At 38.7% G+C, this 25,700-nt stretch overlaps 1 protein-coding gene across 3 annotated transcripts; it reads right to left on the reverse strand.

Moving 5' to 3' along the window:
- Positions 1 to 2,254: 2,254 nt before the first annotated feature.
- Positions 2,255 to 4,293, reverse strand: LOC147642391 (protein STAY-GREEN homolog, chloroplastic-like). Of its 3 annotated transcripts, none has more exons than XM_086805867.1 (6): positions 3,915 to 4,290; positions 3,631 to 3,804; positions 3,361 to 3,542; positions 3,232 to 3,266; positions 2,989 to 3,083; positions 2,255 to 2,867 (listed from the first exon to the last, which is right to left on the reverse strand). In XM_086805867.1, exons 1-6 carry the CDS (start codon positions 4,134 to 4,136, stop codon positions 2,649 to 2,651), a joined length of 927 nt encoding a protein of 308 aa, XP_086661993.1. In that variant the 5' UTR covers positions 4,137 to 4,290; the 3' UTR covers positions 2,255 to 2,648. The 3 variants fall into 3 exon arrangements, 2 of the variants coding, with proteins under 2 accessions (XP_086661993.1, XP_086661987.1); XM_086805861.1 differs by having other exon boundaries at positions 3,232 to 3,283; positions 3,375 to 3,542; positions 3,915 to 4,289; XR_015267060.1 differs by having other exon boundaries at positions 2,729 to 2,867; positions 3,232 to 3,283; positions 3,915 to 4,293.
- Positions 4,294 to 25,700: the final 21,407 nt, after the last annotated feature.

Raw genomic sequence — 25,700 nt, forward strand, 5'->3', positions numbered from 1 at the left:
CTTCAAGCCATACAAGGCTTTATGTAGCCTACACACATAATCTGGGTGACTCAAATCCTTATAACCAAGTGGCTATTCCAAATATACTTCTTCTTGCAAGTCACCATGCAAGCATGCATTCTTTATATCCATCTGATGCAAAACCCAACCTTTTGATGCAGCCATTGTAATAATAGCTTCTTTCACGGTTAGTTATCTTGGCAATAGGACTAAGCAATGTTTTTTTTAATGCTCCCCCTGCCTTGAGATTGACCTCTTTTACCTGTGTATTTGCTGCTGCGAATCATTAGATTGCCTAATGTCCAAAACCGCCACCATCTTGGCCTCGATCCCACAACCTCTACCTCTACTTGAATTTAAGTAGAAGGCATGTTCTCAAGTGTTCTTGGTTTTGGAGGAAGAGTCTTCATTCAAAGACATCTCTTCTATGATTAACATAAATACCAAATCCCAAAAGTTGAGAACATTCTCTCTTACAACAATAGAGGTCTTGAATGGCTTGTATTCTTTGCCTAGCCCATTCAAACAGACACTCACTAAGTTATCGTTTTTCACTAGCTGAGACGTTGATAAATCCAAGGGATTCAACAATACCCTTAATCTTCAACAAATACTCATTGATACGTGTTTTTCTTCTCCACTGTATGCAAGTCCTATTTTAGCTATGCTTTCTTGCCTGTGTTTGTCTGGAATATCTTCACTAAGTTTTGCCATGCCCTATCGTAGTGTCTCACACCGACCAAAAGCCAATACATGATTTTCTTTGCACCTTGGTTCCAGTCTTTGAACACCTTTATCTCTATTAGAATAGCATTCTCTTCAAGCAAATTCTAAAGACTTCTCATTCTCCTTCAACCTTTTTCCCATCAAAAAATTAATCATTTTGAACTTTCACACATGGAAGTTCTTATCAAGCTTCTCACTGACAATTTGGTTGATGTTGTGAGACATCTTTGCTTGCAACATCCAAAAATCTATAAACAAACAATTTCTGTATACAACTTGTAACACAACAGCATAAACTGTAACTCCTATAGCGATACTTCTACACAATTATGTATGTCAACACGTGACCAGAGTACATGTAGGTACACTCACAATCAACAATACATATGCAATCATTGTCTACATATCCAAAATGCACTGTTGTACTACAATAACTAGAGTTCAGACAAAAATAGTTTCAAACCAACACTTCTCAAAAGTGCCTAATAACACCTTGCAATGGCCAAACAGAGACCGAAGCACGCTCAAAATATACATCTAGCCATAAAATTTCAATACGAAGTATAAAATTATAGTACAAAGTACTACACACTATTCAGGTATCTTTGCACCTACAAAGACAATTACTCAATCAAAGACGTGTAGCTCTCAGAGCTACCCAAGGGATGTCATACCAAAACAAGAATGAGAAGAGATGATGATACTCTAACCCGTGTACCACTTTCTTTGCCTTCGTAGCTTCCTTTGCTTGCCACTCAACTCCTTAGCGTGAACCAAGCTCTAATACCATGAAAAGATTGGGAAAAGAGATAGCTTGAGCTCTTGCAAGCGCATGTACACACAACAATGGATAAGACATACAAAGATGAAAGACTAAAATCTTCTTTTTCTTATTGCTCGAAATCGAGATCTACAAAAGACAAGTGAACACAAACATAAGTACTAGAGTACCATGTATAAATTATCCATAATGTGAACACATGAGCTGATAAGAGAAGTATATCATAACTCGAACTAGGTACGTACAGTCCACTTGTAAAATCACCGACAAAGATATCATATCAACTACTAAATGTGCCAATGATGTAAAGGTGAAACGGTTATCCAAACACTTCACGAGTGTCAACTTGTGTTAAGCTTGACATCTCCACACCACCTCTCGTATGTTGCCAAACCCATTCACGCGCGCCCAACACCTATGAGAACACACGTGAGAAGAGAGCTAAATAAATGTGGCAATGGCTCTCACATGGGGAAGGCTGTAACAATGGATCCATCCTGTCCTCGTAACTTGCAAATACATCTTGAGCAAAGAATAAAGAATATGCTAATCTGATGAAAATGAGATGAGAGAGGAAGAGAGTCCTAATGAGACTATCTATGTCTTGCCTTCAAGGGTCCCCAAGGAGAGAACCACCAATGCATGATCGAAGAAAATAATACAATCTTGTATTTATACTTTTTTAGTTAATTCAGTTACATAAGTACATTCTATCATTTGTATTAAGAAACTGTTATAAGAGAAACATGTATAAAAAATGATCTTATAACCAATAAAATACATGTATATTCACATGTACTTTAACAATGAAAAGAAGTCGTCGATGAGTAGAGTATAGATATCGTGGAACTACACATCGAATTCACAAGTATATGGTGGTTTCTAATCCACACTACAATGGAAATCTTTGACTCTATGGCCACGCACGTGCAACTATGCACATGTATGCTTTTACTCCTGAAAGCAACTCGTGGGTGCCATTGTTTTCATGTTCGAGGCCGGACAGGAATTTTCAACGAATTAAGCAGGCGGGTGGCTGCGAGCAGAAATGGTATAGGTGGGAAAAGAGGGGTGCTTGTGGACGGACGGATGGGGTCCCATTATGTACAAAGAATGATACATACATCATATATGGATATAGCTAGGCTTGCTGGACTTGATGCTCTTCTGGGTTTTCCCAGTCGTCTTGGAAGGAAGGCGGCAGGGGGATGACGCTCAAGGGAGGGAAGCAGCAATCACATGGATGCGGGCATCTCACAGGCCTCTTCCAACCTTTTTTAACGTTCGGCGGCCGCCTCGACTCCTGCTCGATCTGGTCCATTGCCTTGTGGATGGCTTCCTTTGCAGCCTCCGATGCCCCCTGTGTGTGTGTGTGTGTGTGTAGGAGGAATTTTAAAATCACACATGATCAGAGGAGACTAATTTTAGAAAGAAGAAGAAAAATATATATATATATATTTATTATTCATTCATTCACTTGCCTTGGCTGCCTCCCGAAGCGGTCCCCAACACTCCACTCGGTTGAACTCCTTCACGTTCGAATGGAAATAGACCCATACCAGCGCTTCTTCCAGCTCTGCATCCTCCACAAAATTAACCGCGTATGTTAACCACCCTCTCGCTTTACTGGATGGTGACTCTCACGAATGAATGAATGAATGAATTACTGTTGTTGAGCACCGAAGTGTTGGGGACAGAGCAAGCATATATATATATATATAGACCTGGGTGGTTCTTGAATAAGCTCTCATCCCCGTACCTGAAAGCTTCCAACACCTGTTAACAATGGGTTTTCCATCTATCGGATCAGGACAATACAAACCCAAAAAATCTGTGGCAGAGAGCAGACAGACCAATTGGTACCAACCACCGGTAGTTCCTTCCGAAAGATGTAGAATCGGAGCTTTGCAATAGCGTCCATTAACCAATGCCCTCCACTGATGTGACAATGGACATGCAAAGACATAGAACCTTGAGACTTCTTCCACTCGGCCAGCACCTCGTCTCTCTGCAGCCTGCTGTACCATCCTTGGATCTGCATATTGAAATTAAGGGCCACACAGTAATCAAACTTAATTGGGAGAGACGATCATAATGAAAGGGCAAAGGGAAACGCGCAGCACCTGGGCTTTGTTGATGGTTTGAGAGACGGCAAGAGTAAGCTTGGCCGTGACGTCGCTGTGCGTGAGCGTGTAGGCGCGGGGGAGCTGATCCGGATGCTTATCCTTGCCGTCACCCAGAAACAGCACCTTGAGCTTGGAAGCCTCGAAGATGGCAGGCCCAAATAACCTGGCGACCTGCTACGACGTACTACAGTAGTGAGTGAATAGAGGCCCCTTACAAAATTCAATTAATCCGCTAAGCTAGTATTCGTTATCAATCGACTATCCCTCGGTCTCTTACTCACCACTACAGCAAATCCATATCTGGACTTGAGCGCAGGCTCCCGCAAGATGGCCGCATCCTTGTCACACCGATGCCCGAGAAACTGCGACTTTAGGTTACAGGCTGAGTTTCTGTACCGGGATCGTTGTGAAATACAGGTTGAAAGCCGCCTGTTGGAACCTCCGTCTGAATAGCAGCGCTCGGCTCCAGTTGTTGCCATACCAGCCGCAACCACAATCGCCATGGTCTCCGATTTTTTCGATAGGGAAATTTCGTAGTCGCGCTCTCTCTCTCTCTCTATCTCTCTCTCTCTCTCGTGAAGAGAAGATTCGAAACACAGGACAAGGACCGAAGGAGAAGAAGGGAGGGTGGAAAGCAAGAAGAAAAACGAGGAAAGTGGCAGTTGCGTGTGAACCTCCTCTGCCGCAGGTAGATATCTCCGTAGAGAATATGTGTGAAGACACGTGTACCCACGTGAAGATGACGCGTTTCGAATATCCCGGAAAGAGTAGGCGGTTAGCTTTTAAATCCTTGCAAGTTGACCTTCAATTTTGTATTACTATTATTTTTTTCGAGAGAATCTTCTTATTTTTATTTATATACAAATAAGAAGATTTATTACAAAAAAATTTGAAGTTTCACACCAGGTCATTGACCTATGTAGAGTCTATAAGCTTGTATAGAGAGCAACTGAGTTCTACGAGCAAACTACCAGGCAAGTTTACTCAAAGGCTCCTACAGTAATCTCATTAAATCTAAGTTTAATGTTTGCCTTCTCAACTTGAGTTCAAGGGAGTCTCTCGAAAATAAAGTTATTCCATATGGTCAAGGTGATGATGGCTCTAGCCCAGTGCCATACCACCAGTGGAGCCCAGTTCAATCCTTTGGTATCTCCAAGGATAGCATGCTTCCATGTGAACATGTCATATGTGCCTGGATTGCGCAACAACCTTTTAACCCTCCATTAAAGTGGATGAATGTTCTTGCAAGCCCGGAATAAGGGGTTTAATCTTCCCTTCACACACAAACAAAAAGGATTGTGGGTCACTTTATTGGACCACTTCTTCATCATGTCACATGTTGGCAGTTTCTAGGCATTAGTCGGCTTCCATGCCTTTGTTGCGCACAACTTCTCATGAGTGTCCTGGGCTAGACCCCCATTGACAGGAAGCATGGGCAAGGGCTTTTCCTTGCCTATTGGACCAATTATGACACCATCTCTCCCATGATCTTATAGGTGACATAGGCCTTATTTCCATCAAAGGTTCCAACACATTGCACACAAGAACCTATGTTCATCAACCCATGAGGTTATACTTGACTGACATATCATTCTAGTCCTACCACCCACGCTCCTAGGTTCACGTTCCACATATCAACCCACCTTCTGATGCCTTTCTTGTGGATCTTTTCGCTTTGTTGATGTCTACAAAGGTTAATGGTTTGCCGTAGGCTTTGGGCCACCAAACACTTTTGTGTCACTAGCTAGGGCTTTTGGCCCTTCCATTGAACATTCTCAAGCACTGTTGCCAGTCGAGATAAAGGAGAAGTGTTTAATCTTACATTTGATCCCAACAAAAAGCATGTCCCTCCAGGATAATCCACCCAACTTTCCAAGCATTCTTCCCTAGCGAGCCCCCCTTATCTTTATGGGCTTGTGGCTTGCTTCCATGAGAGATGGAGTTCAATCCTTGCTCGTCTCCATTCCACAGAAAGTCTCTAAGGAGTTTCTCAACTTTGGTCCACACAGTTTTACCAAATACACATATAGTTGCTACAAACACCATTGCTTGTTGATAATACAAGTTTGATGATTGTGATGTGCCTTGCCAAAGACAATTGCATAGTGTTCCAATAGCTCAACTTTGTGGTTAACCTTTGCAAAAACCATTCACACCTTTGCTCTGTTGTTATGTCAACTCCTATTGGGAAGCCAAGGTACCTCACGACTTGCCTGTAATCATACCACTTGAATGAGTATTTGCTGCTCCACAGATCCATTTCTGGTGGGTGGCACCTGCAGTTTTGATTTTGCAAGGTTATAAATGCTAGCAATATGGGTGTTAGTTTTGTCAATCCTTGGAGAGGTTAGTTGTGTGTGTGGAGGGTACTCGACGACGGCAAAGGTTGTTCTTACTTGGGCGAGGCTTTTGATGGAACACGGTTACTAACTGCTTCTACTAAGTAAAGGATAGGCCTCTTTTTTAGTAGCATGGCCGGAGTATGGTGGGTTACCAGGCTTGGAAGCTCAATTGGTTCTAGTATTTTTATATATTGGGGATAATGGTTCTTTGGTCTTGAGGTTACGTAAGAAATGGGTTTCTCATCTACATAAGAATAGTTACTAGAAGTTCATGAGTCCCAGTCAATTTGGTAATGATTGTGCCCCATCCATCCTCGTCCAAGAAGAACTTCTTCATGCATGGTACCTACAGGCATAACATAGAACTTCCCTTCCAAGGGGTTATTTCCAATGTGAAACATAGCAGTGTGAATGAACCTATGCATGAGGTTTTTAATGCATTTACTCCTTCCACTTGTACTATTATGGGGGTTGACAACGGTTGTTGTAGTGCGGACATCAGGTTATGGTTAGCAAGCGTGTCGCGATGAGCAATAGCTTTTGTTCTCTAGACCAATTTTAGTGCGGACATCAGATTATGGTTAGCACTCATGTGTCGAGACGAGCGATAGCTTTTGTTCTAGACTAATTTTAGTGGTCATGCCTAGCCAAAGTTTGGCGGGCTTCACCTCCTAGTCTTCCTCTTCTAGGTCAATGACTTGGGCCATGTTAATGGAGATGTGATGATTGCCCAACTTGTCTTGCCTAGATTTAGCTTCACGCTGGGCCTCTCATTTTATTGCACCCACATTTATTTTTTCCTCTTTCTTTTGGTGAATGGCCTTCAAGGCATTTGTTGTTAAAGGACCATAGTACCGTCTAAGTTTGCTATCGTTAAAGAATCCTTTCATCTCCACACCATCAAGTGTTTCGATGTGTGCAAATCCTTGAGGTGTGAGTTTGCACACTACCATTCCCTTATACTTTAGCTTACGCTTTTGGTTCTTTGTGCTGTATATGAGAACCATGTCCTCGACTTTGATTTCTTTGTTGCATAGATCTCTCTTTGAGCCTATGCATAAGGTATACATTTTTGAATAGAGGGCTCTACCAAAATTTTCATTGAACCATTGCTTACGATCATATTTCTTATCAACCTTTCCTTGACGGCAATTCTTAGGCTTGGTACCAAGAATTCCATGGGCATGACATCATTTATTCCATATGTCAAGTTGAAGGGTGGATGGCCACCTTGTAGGCAATTTGGGGCATTTTACCATGATTGTGAACCCCAATGAACCACTAACATTCATTGTGCAACCTTTTACAAATTCAATTGTATCTCCAAAAAATGTCAGCCACCACCACAAGCCTCCTAATAGAACTTTATCATTTGGGTCTGTCTCCACTTGGTTATAGCCTGACAACCCATCAAGAAAGCTATAGGCCTCCTTGCCTGCTACTCATTACAACATATTCTCAGTGAATGGCAATGGGTAATGGTCTTTCACCGTGGCTACATTAACCTTTTTAAGGTAACTACAAACTCGAATTTTTCCATTTTTCTTAGGCACTATGACTATCAGGGATAGTCATTCCATGTTCTCTATCTCATAAATGAATCTAGCTTTGATGAGTTTGTTAATTTCATCCTTGTGAGTATTTTGGATTCATCCAATAGGCCCTATGCCTTGATGGCTTTGCTCCTTCAACAATGTGAATAGTGTGTTTGACCATCGTCAGTAGTTCCCCTTTCATATCTATGTATTTCCAAGTGAAGTAGTCTTGAAACTCTATGGGTAGGTGAACAATGAGGTCTTTTTTTTCTTCGTGAGATAGGTCTTTCCCAATGTATGCCGATTTTGGATCTTCGTCAGGTCCCACTAGTTTGACCTCCTTAACTTCAGCTGGTCCATCTAAGATGTTCTAAGTTTCCCATTAGGAGTCCTCTTTGCCTTTTCAAAATGTACAAAGTGGTCATCCACATTATACATTTTGAAGTGCTACCTAAGATCATCCACGCCAATGCTCTCTTGTAGAACATGTTTGGATTCTTTTTTAGCCTTTGGTAAGGCTTTGTTCCTTGCTCTTCTTATGCAGTGAGAGAGTTTGATTGATTCTTTCAAACGTGGGGTTCATCTCTCTCTATGGCAACTAGCCTAACTGGAACTTCAGGAAATATTACGCTCCTTCTACCCATTGATTGGCAGAACTCTACATGAGAGTTTATGGCCTCAACATATCGAAGTCATCGGTATATAAGTCTTTACTTTTAATCATTTTGGGCCCCAAGATACTGCCTTTTAGTCATAAATATTGCGTTCAAATTTTGGTGTACATTGCATTACTATAGCATCAGATACTGAGGCAATTTCCTTACCATTTGTTGTGGCATATCTCATGCTTGTTCTAGTTGGGAGGATGTCCATGGTGTTGCAAGGATATGCATCCAATTCTCTCAGTCTTTTACTGCTTAAGGTAAACTCTGAGCTCTCACCTTCCTCGTCCAATGTTTTATGGTAGGTGAGGCACATGTTTAGTTCATTGGTGTTATTTGTAATTATTGAATCTTTGGCAAAAGGTCCACCACTCATGGGATGATTTTTCCAAGTTCACAGTTTTACCGTGAGGGTTCCATACCTTTTCTAAATGTAGATGTGGTATGTGTCCTAGTCATGAACTATTCTGGTTTCTCAATGAAGGGTCTACCAAGGATGCAATCGTATGAATTGGGTTGTTGAGAAAAGTTCATCACCATAAATAAGTGGCAAAAACTTAGGCCAAATGTCTTGAATCTCAGATTTTGCAAAAGCCCCATGGGTTTTCACAATGGCCTCATTGGCAAGCTTGACTATTAGACTAGTAGCATCAAGTGGAGGCTACCCCCACTTCTCCTAGCACTGCTTGTTGGTATGATGCTGACTCTAGCCCCTCCATCTAGGATGGTTGTGACCTACCTATTCGTGTATTTTATGGGAAGAATGGAATTCATGTTATCACTCTTGAAGTAGTGGCCTAATATATTCACCAACACTTTTGGAAAATCTTGGTGTGACCTGCCTCTTCCTTAGTAGCTTTGTCATCATCAAACTCATCTGAGGAGGCTTGAGGAGGTTGCTCTTCCATACTCACCCTTAATCTTCCATCCATCCATAGGAGCCAATAGAAATCTGAACTTGAGAGGAGAGGAAGGTGGTGAGTCCTACTATGTCTCTAGGGTATGTCCATTATCAATCGTGGTTAATGGTATATGGAATGTGTATTGGCCCTTTCAAGCATGGCACTCTTCTATTGTCACCTAAGCTTCCACAGCGGCTTCTTTTCCTAGCCTTCTCTTGAGGAAAGTGAAACGAGCATCAGCATTGGCCTCCACTCCGATAATAGGAACCACTAGGAGGTTCAACGTCGAGTTCAACGTCCATTTATTCTTGGCATGCCTCACCAGTTCTTAGATGACTTCTAACCTGATTTTTTTCCTCAATAGGATTGGGATACTTTGCTAGCTTTTTAGGTTGGTTGCTAGGGTCTATGACTGGTTCCTCTTGGTCCATGGCAAGTTAAGGATTCAATTCCTCCTAAATAAGAGGATGAAGAGATGTTGGTAGATGTATCCTCGCATGAACCCTCTTGAACTATCACATGGTCTTCCTCTTGTCCTATCTTCTTGGACCTTCGTCTTTTGGATTTAGGGGTGAATCTAGCATGATCAGAGACTTCGTCATTAGTGGGTAGGACTCGGGCTATTCTTTATGCCCTTTGAGTTTGGGGGGCTAAAGCTTGTCCAGCTTTGTGAACGGGAGCTCTCCTCCAATTTTGCATTTTAATCACATAGCATTGAGAGGAACCATCTATGTCAATCCATCCTTGACACTTAGTAAGTTAATGCCCATACTGAGTTTATGCTCTTGGGTTGGTGGGTGCTCTTAATGGGTAGTCCTTGTACATGTGATCAATACCACAACCATTGTAGAGTGGTACCAGTTGGTTTGTGGGTTGGTTAGTGTGATTACCACTAGAGCCTTCTTAATGGGACACTCAACCACCCCTTGAGGCAGTGATAGCACTGTAGTAGCATGTGGGATCCTAAGGCATTGATGTCCCTTCCCTTATTGGATTGTACAGTAGCTATAGAGACAAGGTAGATGCTCTCACCATCTTGAATGTAGTGACTTAGGATCTAACTTGGGAAACTCTGAGTCTCTAAAGGTTCTAGGCAAATAACATCTCCTCCTATTCCCTCTTCCTCCCCATTAGATATTTTTGTTAGGGTCAATTATTAGTTCTTCACGGGAGTTACCCTGGGAATGTGTGGTTTTTGTGGCAACACTAGAGGTGGTAGAGGTAACTCCAAAAATCTTAGCATGCCCCGGCGAGAGGTGCATTTGCAATCATGGGTCTTGTGGGCGGAGTAGGCAAAGCATGATGAGCAAGTGGAGTTGATGTGCGACTAGCGATGGTTGCTGCCTTCGAAGGTTGATTCTTGAAGCAATGGGTAGCATCATAGTTTCCTATCCTCATACAGTATGCACACCAAAATCCTCCTTGTCTAGGTCTTAAGTGGGAGCATTTCGTGCTTGGTGTGGTTGGTGCAGCATATCAAACACCAGACTAACTCACATCTAGGGTATAGATGTGGTTGTCCTATGTTGTCCTTTCTTGTCCCAACTTTCCATTACTTAGTCATTTGTTGCATATGTGTGACCATTAGCTGGTGACACCTTTCATTTTTTTTTTGATTCCTTTCTTGTTCCCAACTTTCCATTATTTAGTCATTTGCTACATATGTGTGACCATTAGCCTCTGACTCCTTCCCTTTGTCATTGATCCTCTTGAAGGCACTGTGCTAAAGATGCTTCTGATGGGGTGCCTTCAGGGAGATTCCTTGAAGAGGTTCCCATGAAGTTATCATTAAAATCTATGGCACTCCTACATCATGGCTCAAAGTTTTTATGTTTTTTCAAGTATATAAGATATTATGCAAGGTTGGATCAAGGTTGTACCATGGAGGAGTGTATGCTACTCCCAATATTAGATCTATTCCAAAGCTTCCTGCTCATCATTACTAAAAGGTTTCCATCATTGTGAAATCAACGGATTGGGTTGTTTCATTGGCCCTAGTGGCCTGGGTGGTTGTTGTTGCCTCAGTAACATAGTTGAACTCAAATCCCCCTGTATATTGCTTGTACACCAGGGTCTAATTTTACAATGCCTAAAGTTATGGTGGGCCTCCACGTTGTTTTAAGCACTCTAAGGTTTGCATTTTAAGAGTTCATTGAGCTACAAGCTACTGACATAGCCATTGTCTCTATTGCGCCATGCCAATTTTATGGTTCTAGAAAGGATTACTTCTTTCTCTATACGATTGGCACTCTAACTTACTTTTGTTGGGCGGTTTGATGATTCTTTAACTCCCACTCGTCAGTTGGACTTCCTGTGATAATATCTCTACTCACGTCTATAAAACTCCTTTGAGTGGTTGTGGGGAATCACGCACTCCAACTTATTAGTCTATACAAGACTCTATAGTGATAGGCTCCCAGTAATAGGCCTCACTCAAGATAGCATCTTCACTAATCTATGACTAGGGTTACTTGACTCCTATGTAGTCCCATGGACTATGAAGTATGATGTGATTCCTCATGAGAAGGGGCTCTAAATTCTGCGTCATTCGAGACACTTTCTTCTGGTGGGGGATTTAGTCCGAAAATCATCCTTGACTTTGTGTACATGAAAGGGTGATTAGCTTCCTTCACTGTCATAAGTCTCGTGGTGGTCCAAGAAATTCGGGATTAAACTAGATTTTTGCATATCCCGTAGAGCCAATTTAGTCTTTGGCATTAGATTCATATCTTTTTGTGCCAAGTGGAAGACCTCATAATTGGATTTTTAAGTGGGTTTAGTGCCCTAAACCACTAGCCTAAGCTAAGAACATGTGTGCCCACTTGGGTACGTGCATGGCCACATGAGTTAAGAAGGTGCATGGGGAGCAGCAAATGTGCATGTCCTAGACTGATTTGCGAACATGCATGGGTAGGGTTAGGAACATGTATGAGTAGGGTTAAGAATGCATGTGGCCTGGTCTAATCTATAAACGTGCATGGGCAGGGTTAGGAACGTGCATGGGGAGCAGTGAAAGTGCATTCATAAGTCAGAACGTGCATTTCCACCCTGGGACGTATGCCTTGGCACGTGTGTACATAATTTTGACAAGTCTATCACTTGCAGTGGTGGAAATATGAGCCACATGATGGTCAATTTCCAACCGTTTTTATCATGATGGTCAATTTCCAACCGTTTTTATCATTATGGTCATTTATGGGAAGAATTTTTGTTGAACTTTCCTTAATGAGAATATTGCACAGATTTCTCATGTCAGACTTAAGAGCGTGAGTTCCTACTTATGAATGTACAAATTTTTCATGTCAGACTTAAGAGTGTGCATTCCTACTTACAAATGTACATTCCCAGGCCTATATGCAGGCAACCAGAGAGCAATTTTTTGACTTTTGGCTAAACATTAAGTTTTGCCCTCTAATTACCCACTTAATGGTGTAAATTTAAGAGTTTTTAATTTGATAGGATGCTTTATCTTTTCCTACCCTATCTAATGATATGCTCAATGCAACCTAATAGTATTTCTACAAGGATTAATGGTAAAACGAACACCTAGAATGAACATAAACATAAAAATTTACAAATGCAAGAAGGAAAGAGCATGAATTAAAGGAAATAGAATAGAATGCTTGTAATCATGTAACTCAAGCTTGAAGGGTTGCTCCATGCTCCATTGTAGCAACAAGCAACCAAATAAACTAAAAACAAACAACAAAACAAGAGTTAAAAACTACCAATCGGTGAATTTACACTCCAACCAATTACTATGTCAATACTCCAAATGCAAAATGTAGCAAGGGAATCCTAAGCCAAGGCACTTCCCCAACAGCAGAGTAGCGCAGGTGGCCAAAGATTCTCATTGATTTGAAAATACTTGAGCCTTGCAAGGTAAAGAGAAGAAGAGGGAGAACCGGGCACTATGTCAATATTCCAAATGCAAAGTATAGCAAGGGAGTTAAGCTAAGGCACTTCCTTGGTAGGTGGTGCTAAAGCGATTCAAGAATACTTGAGCCTTGCAAGATAGAGAGAAGAAGAGGAAGAATGTAAGGGTCTTACCAGCTTGCACCTCTAGCCACTCTTAGTAGAGCAACCATCTCTTGTGGAGAGCTAGAGTCCTCAATCTTGCCTCCCTTATTATTGTGACTTCCTGGATCCACCATTAGTTGAGCCTACCCCCATCCAATCACCATAGGTCGATGTCAGGTGCTCACCTAACCCATCACTTTTTCTTTCACATACTCACACCTTTGGAAAAATAAGTATGCATACACCCCTAAAACAATGCCTTTTCTTAAATTATTTTATCTATCACATAACCATAACAATGAATTCACCATCATGAATATCATCACATAACCGTCTATAATTCATACATCATATGTCCAATGAAATATTCACATTTGGAAAACAAGTATGCATACACCTCTAAACAATGCCTTTTTAGGACCTCTAGAAAACAAGTATGTATACACCCTTTAAAACAATGCCTTTTAGGACCTCTAGGGAACAAGTATGTGTACACCCTCTAAAACAATGCCTTTTTAGGACCTATAGAAAACAAGGCTTATGTATGCACCCCTAAAACAATGCCTTTTCTTAAATTACTTTTATTTTAAATCAACATCTGTCACATAATCTTTACAATAGATTCATGATCATCGTCGCGTCACATAACCATCCTCAATTCCAACATCATATGTATAATGAAATATTCATGACCAATTTCTTTAGGTTCGCACATTTGGCCAGGTATTTTAGACCTCTCTTTTCATAGCCCAATACTCTAGGCCTCTTGAGGATTATCCCTATTTAGTTTCGGATTTATAATGGGCAATCTCAAAACAAGGATCACACAATGGGTCCTGCAGTTAAGTCATACACATCTCTCTCTCTAAAAACAATTGGGGCCATGGGATTATACCGGAGTCATAAACATCTCTTTCTCTAAACACACAAATGGGGTCATAAGATTACATGAGAGCTTGCCCACCTCTAAGCCACTTCTTCTAGGCCTTAGCATAAATGCAGTTCACTCAAGAGGCCGCTTCGACACTCCTTGCCTAGCCATGTTGTGTGAGACCTCTACCCTCTTAATAACTCTATAAATCTACATCGAAAGACTACTCTACAAGTCGAGCATCCCACTCGGGGTCTCGTGAATCAAAATTCTTACATTTGGCTATCTAGCAGATTTCATGTATAGTTGAACTAGAATAATCCTTACATAAGAAATTGAACGTGATTCCTTCAGGTATAGTTGAACTTGAATTCACACGAAATAACATTAACCTATGTGAAATCTTCACAGGCTTCCACAAAAACATAACCAAAAAATGAATACAATGCCCAGATAATATAAAGACTTGATTCATGCAAATAATGCATCACACATGCAATCGAGACTTTGTAAATGATCGCAAGTCTGAAGAGGCATCCCTGCTCCCTAATCAAAACTTCAAATGAAAAAAAAATACTCCCTGCATATAAGCCTGGCAAGGTCTTCTTAATTTTATATGCTAATTTAGCCTTAGGATTCATCCAAGTTTTTTCAATCATAGATTTCTATTTAATTTGGGGTAATTTCACACATATGAAGCACAAGGCTCATGTAAATTATACGCATATATCTTGTTTGAAATTTAAGGATTCACCCTAACCTCTAGGGCGCACACATATATACATGGGCTATAAGTATGCCCCTATATATGGTTGGCTTAATCTATGGTTAGGGCCTTCTAAAATTTGCTAAGGCATAAGCTTAATGTAACAATTTCTAAATTTACCTTAGGCATTTCCCACTTATACACCTACATGTACAAGGGTTTATATATGTGTGTGTGTGTGTGTGTGTGTGTGTGTGTGTGCGCGCGCGCGCTCAAATTCTTAAGAACTAAAGTTAACTCTTTATATACTTCAAACTTTGGGTCTCGGTACACCTACACCACACCTAACCTCCTATATATCGATAGGGTTTAAAATTTGAGGTTAAGGTCCTTTAATTATTCACTTCTTGAGAGCTAAGGTTTGATTAAATACATAAGTTAGGTTTTTAATCTAAACTATAATCAGGGCCTATATATGTTTGTATGTATGAATGAATATATATATATATATATATATATACACACACACACACACGCACACACACACACACACACACACACACACACACACACACACCTAACACTAGGATTAAGTCTAAATTAACACTTTTTAATGTTTAAAGAGACTAAGCCTATAGTTTAATTTATAAACTTTAAGGTTTAAGAGATTCAGAGAGCACAGATTTATTTATATATTATATAAGGTACTAAGGTCCTTAGCTGGAGTATATACAATACTAAAGATCAATCAAATATATATATATATATACCGAAAGTTCTAGGCCTAAACTATATATATAAGTAACACTTAGTCTACATCTATATATATATAAAGGCTTGTTCTTTCAACGTTAGTAAATACATTATATATGTATATAACTCTAAGGTTTAGTTGTATGTATACATAAGCTTTTTATCCTTAATGTATTAGGAGCCTCCCATTTTTAAAAATCCATATGGGAGGTTAATCATACAAACCTTTAATATACATATCAAAAAAGTAAGGTCCTCCCCTTAATGTATTAGGAGCCTCCCATTTTTAAAAATCCATATGGGAGGTTAATCATACAAACCTTTAATATACATATCATACAAACCTTTAATATACATATCAAAAAAGTAAGGTCCTCCCCTTTTCTCTTACATAGGGATAAGGGTTAGAGGGGAACTAACCTTTGCTTTCCCACATTTGGTGAAGGTGGTCACTATCATGCTTTTCTGGTGCCGGTGTTCCACTCATTGCTCTTTGCTATAGGGTTGATTGCTGGCTATTGTCAATTGCTTTAGGGCTGGTTAGTTTGCTTGGTCTTGTGCATTAGTGGTTGGCTGACCGTGGTGGTATGGTTACTTACCTTGGTTAGGCCCTTGGTTGACCTTGGCCACATCAGTTTCCCCTTGGTTGGTTGGCCTTGGGCTTAGTTCCACCCTTGGGCTTGGTGCTTGTCCTCTCCTCCTCATGGGCCCCTTGGCACAATGTAGCTGTCTCCTTCCCCAAAGCTTTAATTAAAGGAAGGAAAAATTTCCTCTCTCTCTCTCTCTCTCTCTCTCTCTCTCTCTCTCTCTCTCTCTCTCTCTCTCTCTCTCTCTCTCAGGAAAAATAATTGAATTCAAAGTTCCCATTTCTCTCTCTATTGTAATAAGGGATCCCTCTACTTCCCAAAAGCTTTTTCAAGGATTTCAAAACAAAAAATATATAAGAGAAATCTTCGTCTCTCCTCACACACAAGAAGGAAGATAATTTTTTGAAAAACTAACACTCTCAAAATTTAACTAGCACTTCACCTTATGCATGACCCTCAAGATGGGGGGGTAATTTATACATGAAAGGGATGATTGAGAGCCTCAACATATGCATGGGCTATATGAGTGGATGTGCCAAGCCATATCTTTCATGCATTACATGCAAAATAAATATTTTTTGGGGGTAAAGTCCACTTTTGATTTTTATGCATGCACTTTATCCTTTTTGAACTCATATAGAGTGCACGACTCTCTTTTCCATGAGCTATAAACCATATACCACATACCACTAATAAATTACCATGGGTAATTTTTCCACTACCACCAACAAAAACTAGTTTTTAGCTAAACCATGGTTTTGTGAACCTTAGGGAATTTAACCCTTTAACTTTTAATGTGCACCCACACACAATAGATATAATTAATTTCTTAATGTATTTTTCTTTGACCTAAACTAATTACAGGTGTACATATGCACATGTGCACACATGGGCTTTTCCTTTGATCTAAATTAATTACAAGTGCACATATGCACATGTGCACACATGGGTTTTTCTAATTATTTTAAGCATATGAACCTAGTTAATTTAACTCCAAATGACTTATTTATTTATTTATGATATCTTTATAAAGAATTTGCACATTTATAATATTTTACATACTCGGGTTTTTCTAATTATTTTAAGCATATGAACCTAGTTAATTTAACTCCAAATGACTTATTTATTTATTTATGATATCTTTATAAAGAATTTGCACATTTATAATATTTTACATACTCAAATTAATTTATTAGATTGATAAGAGAGATCTAACATTCTCCCCCACTTCAAGAATTGAGATGTCCTCATCTCACAAATTAGGGATAATCTCTTACTATATCCTCTTCTTTCTCCCGTGTTGCATCATTGGATGGGAAGAATTTCCACTTGATTGAATATTCCTTCAAGATTCTGTTCCTAAGAGGCTTTTCTTTGATGCCCAAGACTTCCTTTCGTATTAATTCCCCTTACCGTTGAACTAGCATAATAATTTGTTCATCTTCTAAGATATGTCTTGAATCTGCATTGTACTTCAACAAACGAACATAAGAAACATTATGGATTTGAAGATATGAGGGAAGAAGAAGTTCATAAGCCTAATCCTTGATCCTTTGGATCCTAGAAGAAGAACAAATTAGGGATATCATCTTCTTTCTCCCATGCCGCATCTTTGGATGGGAAGAATTTCCGCTTGATTGAATATTCCTTCAAGATTCTATTCCTGAGAGGCTTCTCTTTGGTGCCCAAGACTTCCTCTGGTTTTAATTCCCCTTACCCTTGAACTAGCATAATAATTTGTTCATCATCTAAGATATGTCCTGAATCTGCAATGTACTTCAACAAACTGACATAAGAAACATTATGGATTTGAAGATATGGGGGAAGAAGAAGTTCATAAGCCTGGTCCTTAATCCTTTGCCAAATCACATATAAACCATAATATCTGGGTGATAATTTCTTGTACTTGAGAGAGAATTCCTCTTGGGTTATATACAAAGAAAGACCATATCACCTTCTTCGAATTCTTGGCTAGACCTTTTTGGGTCGGGATATTGCTTTTGCCTGTCTTGAAAAACCTTTATGTCCTTTCTTATGGATTGCAATTCACGATCCATCTCATCAAGCATCTACTTAGAGACTTCAACCTTGATCAGTAGGTCATACCAATTCAAGGGTGTAAGGCATTCTTGCCCGTATAAAGCCTTGAATGGGCTCATACCAATGGTTTGATGTTAAGAGGCATTATAGGCAAACTCCACTAGATGTAGATAATTTATCCACCACCTTCTTAGCTCACTACCACAATATGCACAAAGAATATCCTCAATCACTTGGTTAACCCTTTCAATTTGTCCATCGGTCTCAAGATGATAAGCGGTACTAAGATCAAGAAAAGTTCCCATTGCTTCAAAGAAACTTGTCCAAAATCATGAGGTGAACTTGGCATCCCTATCTTTCATGATCTGGATTTTATTTCAAAGTCAAACTCTTACAAAGTCTACATCCATCTCCGTTAGCACATGTTGAGATATGGGTCATCTTTCTTGCATAAGGATCCCACTCATAGTGAATCTACTTACGTCTGTGATAGCCTCAAAAGGCTTGGATAGTTATTACTAGAGTGAATCTCTATCCAAGAAGATAATGTCTCCATAATTTTAAGGTATGCACCATTACCAATAGTTCCAAATTATAAACTCATGAGGTTTAAGCTTTCAAGACTCATAAGCCATATATGGGTCGTCCTTCTTGTATAAGGATCCCGCTGATAGTGAATCTACTTGCATCTGTGTGATAACCTCACATTAGGTGAATTTTGGCCTCAACTTTGGGCCTTTTTTCTCTAGAGAGAGAAAGGCTTTCGACTAATAGGAAGAGAGCCACCGTAACGAAACTTTTGATAATTATACATTTTTCATATATTCTTTATATGAATATATTGTTATTAAAGAAATACGAAATGCATTTGACCACACTTTATAATGTCATTTCTTTAATATATATGAAAAATAGAGTGTTGTCAGCTCATTTAATAAATCTCAGCTCATTTAATGAATGGTTTTCAATCTAAAATTTCCCTCGTACAGCTCATTTAATAAAAGTGCTTTTTTCCTCTAAAAATTTAAAATGTTCTCTTCAAAGTTCCTACGTCATTTAATGAATGGATTTCCCTCTAAAAATTTCGCACGTTTTGGAGGTTATCTCTTCTGCCATCTCATCTTCTTCCATCTTCTTCCATCCGCTTTTATTTTCTATTTGCTTCCATGGAAACTAGATGTCCTAGGTGTCCCTGCTCCTCTACTAGAGCTATTATAGTATACAACAGTTTTGATATGGATAATCAAAGGTGGATTCCTACCACAATCTCTATTGGTAGTTGGATTATGTTGCAGACTAGGAAGCAAAAAAAAAAACAAAGAATGAGTTCATCGACACTTTACAAAGGCAGAGTTCAAGACTTCAAACTCTCTGAGACAGGTAGGAGCATTAAGGAAGTCCTTATACAACATGCCTACATGCACTTAGAACTACGTCTGCAACGTTTGCCTGACGGAATCCCACTCCATAGACCAAACTGTAAGTAAATGTTTTTTCATTATGTTTATGTAATGTGTTTCATTTCTATACTTATGGTTCTCTTGTATTCGTCTGTATAGATATATATCCTTCAAACTTCGTTGACTTGCAGTCTATAGATAGTATTGTGGGAATCTTCGATGTTTTTCATGCATCTATTGGTGAGCAGCTATATAAAGAAACATCCAGCAGGTCTTTGGCAGAGAGAGGAGTTTTCTTTTATAATGAATTTTACACGGCACCTCATAGTGTTACAGGTTATGGATCTTTGAAAGCATTACCACTGTCTTCATTCAATAGTCTAGAATGGTCCATACCAACAGCAGAAACAAGTGAGTGCTTTAGATTAAAGATATACCAAGACATGCAAAGGTGTATAAGACCAAATGTAGCAAATCGTCAGGTGAAAATTGTTGTCTTTATGCCATTGCATGTTTTTGTCGACTTCTTTTATGACGAGGAGGTCAAAAAAACATTGTCAATGTTTATCTGTAAATCAGAGAAATGTTTGGATTTCTTAGGTTAAAATTGGGATGTGAAAGAATTAAATGGGGTTACCTGCAAAATCCATAGGAAATCTATTGTCTATAAATATATGATTGGCTCCCAGAATTTTTTTTTGGCCTTTAATTATATGAGATGGCATTATGTCAATGGAAAACTTGTAGCAATTGATTAGGACTTGGAGGATGACATTGAAAATCCATTGATGTTATTAGAGGTATGGTTTGAACATGAGCTCTTGACAGTACTGTATAAGGTCAAAAATCTCATTGCGTCAAGTGAGAATAGACTTGGCAAATGAGGATGACCTACAAGTGCCTGATGATTATGTGTTCAAGTGCAACGGCCCATAAGGTATGTTATTCAATCTAACCTTGAAAAAGTATTCATTCTAACACTACGCCATAATCATTATTACTTATATACATTACTTTGATTTTTAAAAATAGGTACCAAGGAGAAAAGAAAGGACCATTCAATGTAAAGACAATACAAGGAAGCAAGTTTTCGTGATGCAAACGACCATCATAGAGATAAATGGAGATAAATGTATTTTTGACAGCATATAGTTACATCAATCATGATAATATTTTGTATTTCTTAGAGGATGTTAGGAAGAGCACTCTATGGTTGATTGGGGATATCTCAGATACCATTGTACCATAATGATATATTGTACTGTGGGTGATGCCATATTAATACTGATAGGCTTGTATTATTAGTATATGCATTTGGGTCATGTTAGTGTTATTGGCCAATATCATGGGGGATGCCATCTCAATATTGACATGCTTGTATTATTATTATATGCATTTGTTGGGGCCATGTTAGTGTTATTGGTATTGTGGGGGATTTACCATGTTCATGAATATTGAGATAGTGTATTATTGGTATTGTGCTTCTACCTATGAACATAATCATGTTCATACTAATATTGATAGGCTCAGATTATTAGTATATGCATTTGTTGGGGCCATGAAAGATCCCTGTCCCCTTTGCACAATGAATTCGGGGGTGCTAGCAGCGGAAGTAGCACTTCTTGCGCAAGGAGAGCCTCTCACTCACGGCCTCTCGCCCCACGGATGTCCGGACAAGAGACTAATCCCTCGGTTCTTCCAAAACCAAACCCGAAAAAACTTCCCACGCCCAGAAAGCACGGGCGATTCCTCCAAGATATTTTTATTCTAACGTAGTCAAGGTCATCACTAACCAAATTGATCCGAGTGAACCCCTAAGTCTCATGGTTAGATTAAGGAACAAACTTGCACTTGGATCATAGAGACCAACGCTTTTTTCCTCATCGAGAGGCATAGCCATTGATTCTTTTCCATAGAACAAGACTATCCGGGATTTACTTCATCTATCGTACCATAACAGAATTGAGTCTCATTTTAGGGATTCATCAGTCCAGCCTAACCCCATCCAGTCCCATGGATTAGCCAACCGCCCAACCACTGTAGTGATAGGATCCATTTAGGAATTTGGTTATGTTTGGTCCCGAGTACCAGGGAAAAGAGTTCCTAGGTCCCCCCTAGCCGGCGCTTCAAGCAAACTTCAAGATAGTCACACCACTTACACACCCAATATAAAATTGCCTGTTTCACAGATTCAGCTATCTTTAAAACAATCTTTTAATGAAATTGCTTGTTTCACAGATTCAGCTATCTTTAAAACAATCTTTTAATGAAACCATAGTATCATTGATCATAATCCTCCAAATATCCAGGTTGAATTCTAATTTCCAATCATTCTTTCATCGGTGTACCTATGGCATCATTTTGGCAACCAGAACGCTCACCACGTGTTCACTCAAGGGCCTTTTTAATAGTTCCTAGATCATAGTACCCAGAAATATATTCACTTATAAAAATCCAGATGGACTCTCCGTTGAAGATCGGCAAGATCAACCAACAGATCCATATAAAAGAGCCATGGACTCTTCCATTGAGAAAACAACTCTAACACCTTGTTCCATTTTCTTCCTCGACGCACACGTGGGTATCATCATCAGTGACCCAGAGCCCGAGCACCATATGGTCAACACCCTCTAGGATCCTTTGCAGGTCACCTAGCGCTTCACTCATAGGCCGCTTCCTTGGTCCCTCATCCACCGTACCGGAAGCTCACCATTTAAATCCAACCGAGGCTGGTCAAGACCTCGCCTGACCTTGCTATGCGAGACGTCCTCCATTGACTCTCCGTCAACTATTGCAAATTTATCACTTTGGTCTCCACGACCTCATTCACAAGATGGTCAAAATGCTTCCCCAGCATTCTTGACATAAAATAGTCATTAAAAAATAGGTCATAAATACATTTTCTAACAAACTCTCACCTTTTCACATCGTTCCACATCATTTCTCGTTATTCCACATTCTTCTAAACCAATTCACTTTGCTTAATCCACATCCAATCATATGTATTCTCATCGCCCTTCATCCATTCTCATCCAATCACATCATATTACATCTCATCACATCTATCCACATCTATCCTCTTTACATCTCACCCATTCTCATCTACCCATATCCACATCACATCACATCTAGTCTTTGTGTGAGAGTGCCATGTGGCATATTGGGATTTATCCCATATACATGTGACACTTAGAGTGTATCCACATTACATCTATCCTGATTCACATCACATCTCATCCATTCACATCTATCCTGATTCACATTACATCACATCACATCCATTCACATCTATTTACATCACGTCACATTCACATCCATCATATTCATTGCATTCCCATCCCATCACATACATTCTATACACATTACATCACATCCATATCCATCCATACATTCACATTCACATCCACATATATTCACATCACATCACATTTCATCCACATCTCATCACATTCACATCCACATCCCTTTACATCATATCTCATTTCATCCACATCTCATCAAATTCACATCCACATCCATTTACATCACATCACATCCTTTCACATCCACGTCAACATCCATTTACATCACATCACATCCTATCCCATCCATCCACATTCATTTACATTACATCACATCTTATCACATCCACATCCACATTCATTTATATCCCATCACATCTTATCACATCCACATCCATTTACATCACATCACATCCTTTCACATATCCTCACATCTCATTCTCATCTCATCATTCACATCCACATCCACATCCATTTACACCACCTGACATCCCATCCACATTCATTTACATCACACCACATCTTATCACATCCACTCACATCTTATCACATCCCATTCACATCTTATCACATCCATTCACATCCTATCGCATCTCGTTCACATCCATTCACATCTTATCACATCCATTGACATCTTATCACATCCATTCACATCTTATCACATCCATTCACATCTTATTCACATTTAGTAGCCTTTTCTACTTCGATACCGATGATGGGACTTTTTCTAAATTTCTGCCAATTGTTTGGCCTAGGTAAAGGTACTTCGATGGATATTTTCATATTCTTTCTCAAATTTCTCAAGTGAATATATTCAATATTCTCCTTTTGAGTAAAAGAATTCATGAAATTTACAAAAATCAATTCTACCCATATTTCCCAATAATGCTCAAAATTTCACTTTTGATAAATACTCATAATTTGAATTGTGCTAAAAATTTCTCTTTTTTCCATTTAATTTCTTGGATCTCAAATATCATGGGAATTCCTCTTTTCACATTTAAATGATTGAATTCCAAATGTCATGGGAATTCCTCTTTTATCATAAATTTTTCTAAAATTTCTCTTTTCTTTAATAAAATATCCATTATTTCAATTTTACCAAGAATTCCACTTTTACCATTTAAATGATTGAATTCCAAATGTCGTGGGAATTCCTCTTTTATCATTTAAATTTTCTCATGCACAAGATAAATTTATCTTAAATTCCTCTTTAAATAAAATATTCATTATTTTAATATACCAAAATTTCTCTTTTTCCATTTAATTACATGGATCTCCATTATCATGGGAATTCCTCTTTTTGCATAAAAATAAAAATACCAAAAATTTCTCATTTCTCTAATTAATTATCTACACATAAATATTAAAAATTAGTTTTCCATGAATGTAATGAAAACATTCTTTTAGCATAGGATGACTAATCCTAAAATATTGTAGGAAGTCCTCTTTTCACATTATGTACAAAAATGAATTATGTATTAATTTTTTTAAAAATTTTGTCATAGCTCCGTGTCTATTACTGATAATTTTTAATATTTTTGAAAAGAGTAAGACCTAGTAATATAATTATGATAGAATAACTATCATTAGATCTAAATCTAATTTATGGAATTAAATCATAAGTTTATCATAATTTTATTAATATAAAAGCATAAAAAGCCATTTTCTTAACCTCTAGCTTTACAAACCTAGAGTTTGATTTTTGAATTGAGAATTTATCAATGAGAAGCATCATTTGAATAGAGAATTGGTCATAGGAATAAACATTCTTTTGGGGAGAGAGAGATATACATAAAAAAACATCTTAAATTAAGCATAAAGATAAACTTTTCTTAATTATTCAAATTACAACTCTTAAGAAAAGCTTGATTTGCATTATAAACACTTAATTAGAAACTTCTCAAGCTTGAGAGGGATTGAGAAGTGAAAACATTGAGAATAGTAGAGAAAAACCATGAAATTACATCTTACCTCTTGATTTACTTGCTTCTCTAGCTTAGAAGAAGCCCCCAACCTTTCAATTGGTTAGTGTGTTGAGAGGAAAGCTCCAAGGATGGTTGAAGAGAGAGAGAAGCTCCAATCTCTCCAAAAGTAGAGGATTTTTAAGGGATAATAGAAAATATCATTATTTTTATGTAATACTGGCATGGTATAGCTCAAAGATGATAATACAAAAGAATGAGGGTCTATTTATAGGTGAGGGAGACCACTAACTGAGTCCAACTAAGTTCTAAAATTTTCCAGCTTCAGTTTGGCTGAATTTAGACAAGATTTGGACCAGTTTAGCTCCCATTTTGATCCAGTTTGATCCAGGAGAGAGGAGAGATAAAAATATCCAGTTTGAATTTGGACAAGATTTGGACCGGTTTAGCTCCCAGTTTGATCCAGGAGAGATAACAATATCATAATTTTTTTAATTTAAAAACTCATCCACATGTGTGAAATAGGTGCCTACCTTAAAGTCTTTCCCCTCCTTACCAAGGTGTCAAAAACTCATCCACATGTGTGAAATAGGTGCCTACCTTAAAGTCTTTCCCCTCCTTACCAAGGTGTCAAAAATGTATCATTATTTCAAAATATCTCATTTTTTTTCGTAATATCTCATAGTTTTTAACTAATAAACCTTGTACTCAGTCAACTCTTCATCTTATGTGAGCATTTGCTCATTTTTGGGTATTTTCTTTTATTCTTTGGATTTATCTCATCCTCACACTTGGCCCATAGGAACCTTAATTGGATCATAATCTAAAATTTTCAGAAAATCTTGACCCTTAGGCTAAGGTCTTTTAAATCATTTTTAATTGATTCCTAATGCACTTTGGAGAATTTATTTTGAACTTCTGTTTCAGGGGAAACCATTTTAGACACTAGGAGGATTTTTATATCGAAAGATATCTCAATTTTAGATTATCTCTCTCTAGGCCAAAACAGGGTAAAACATGGAGATACCTCTTCCCTAGAGATT

This window comes from Cibotium barometz, chromosome 1 (genome assembly GCF_041138505.1).
Source record: "Cibotium barometz isolate CiBa-2024 chromosome 1, ASM4113850v1, whole genome shotgun sequence".
Lineage (NCBI taxonomy): Eukaryota > Viridiplantae > Streptophyta > Polypodiopsida > Cyatheales > Cibotiaceae > Cibotium > Cibotium barometz.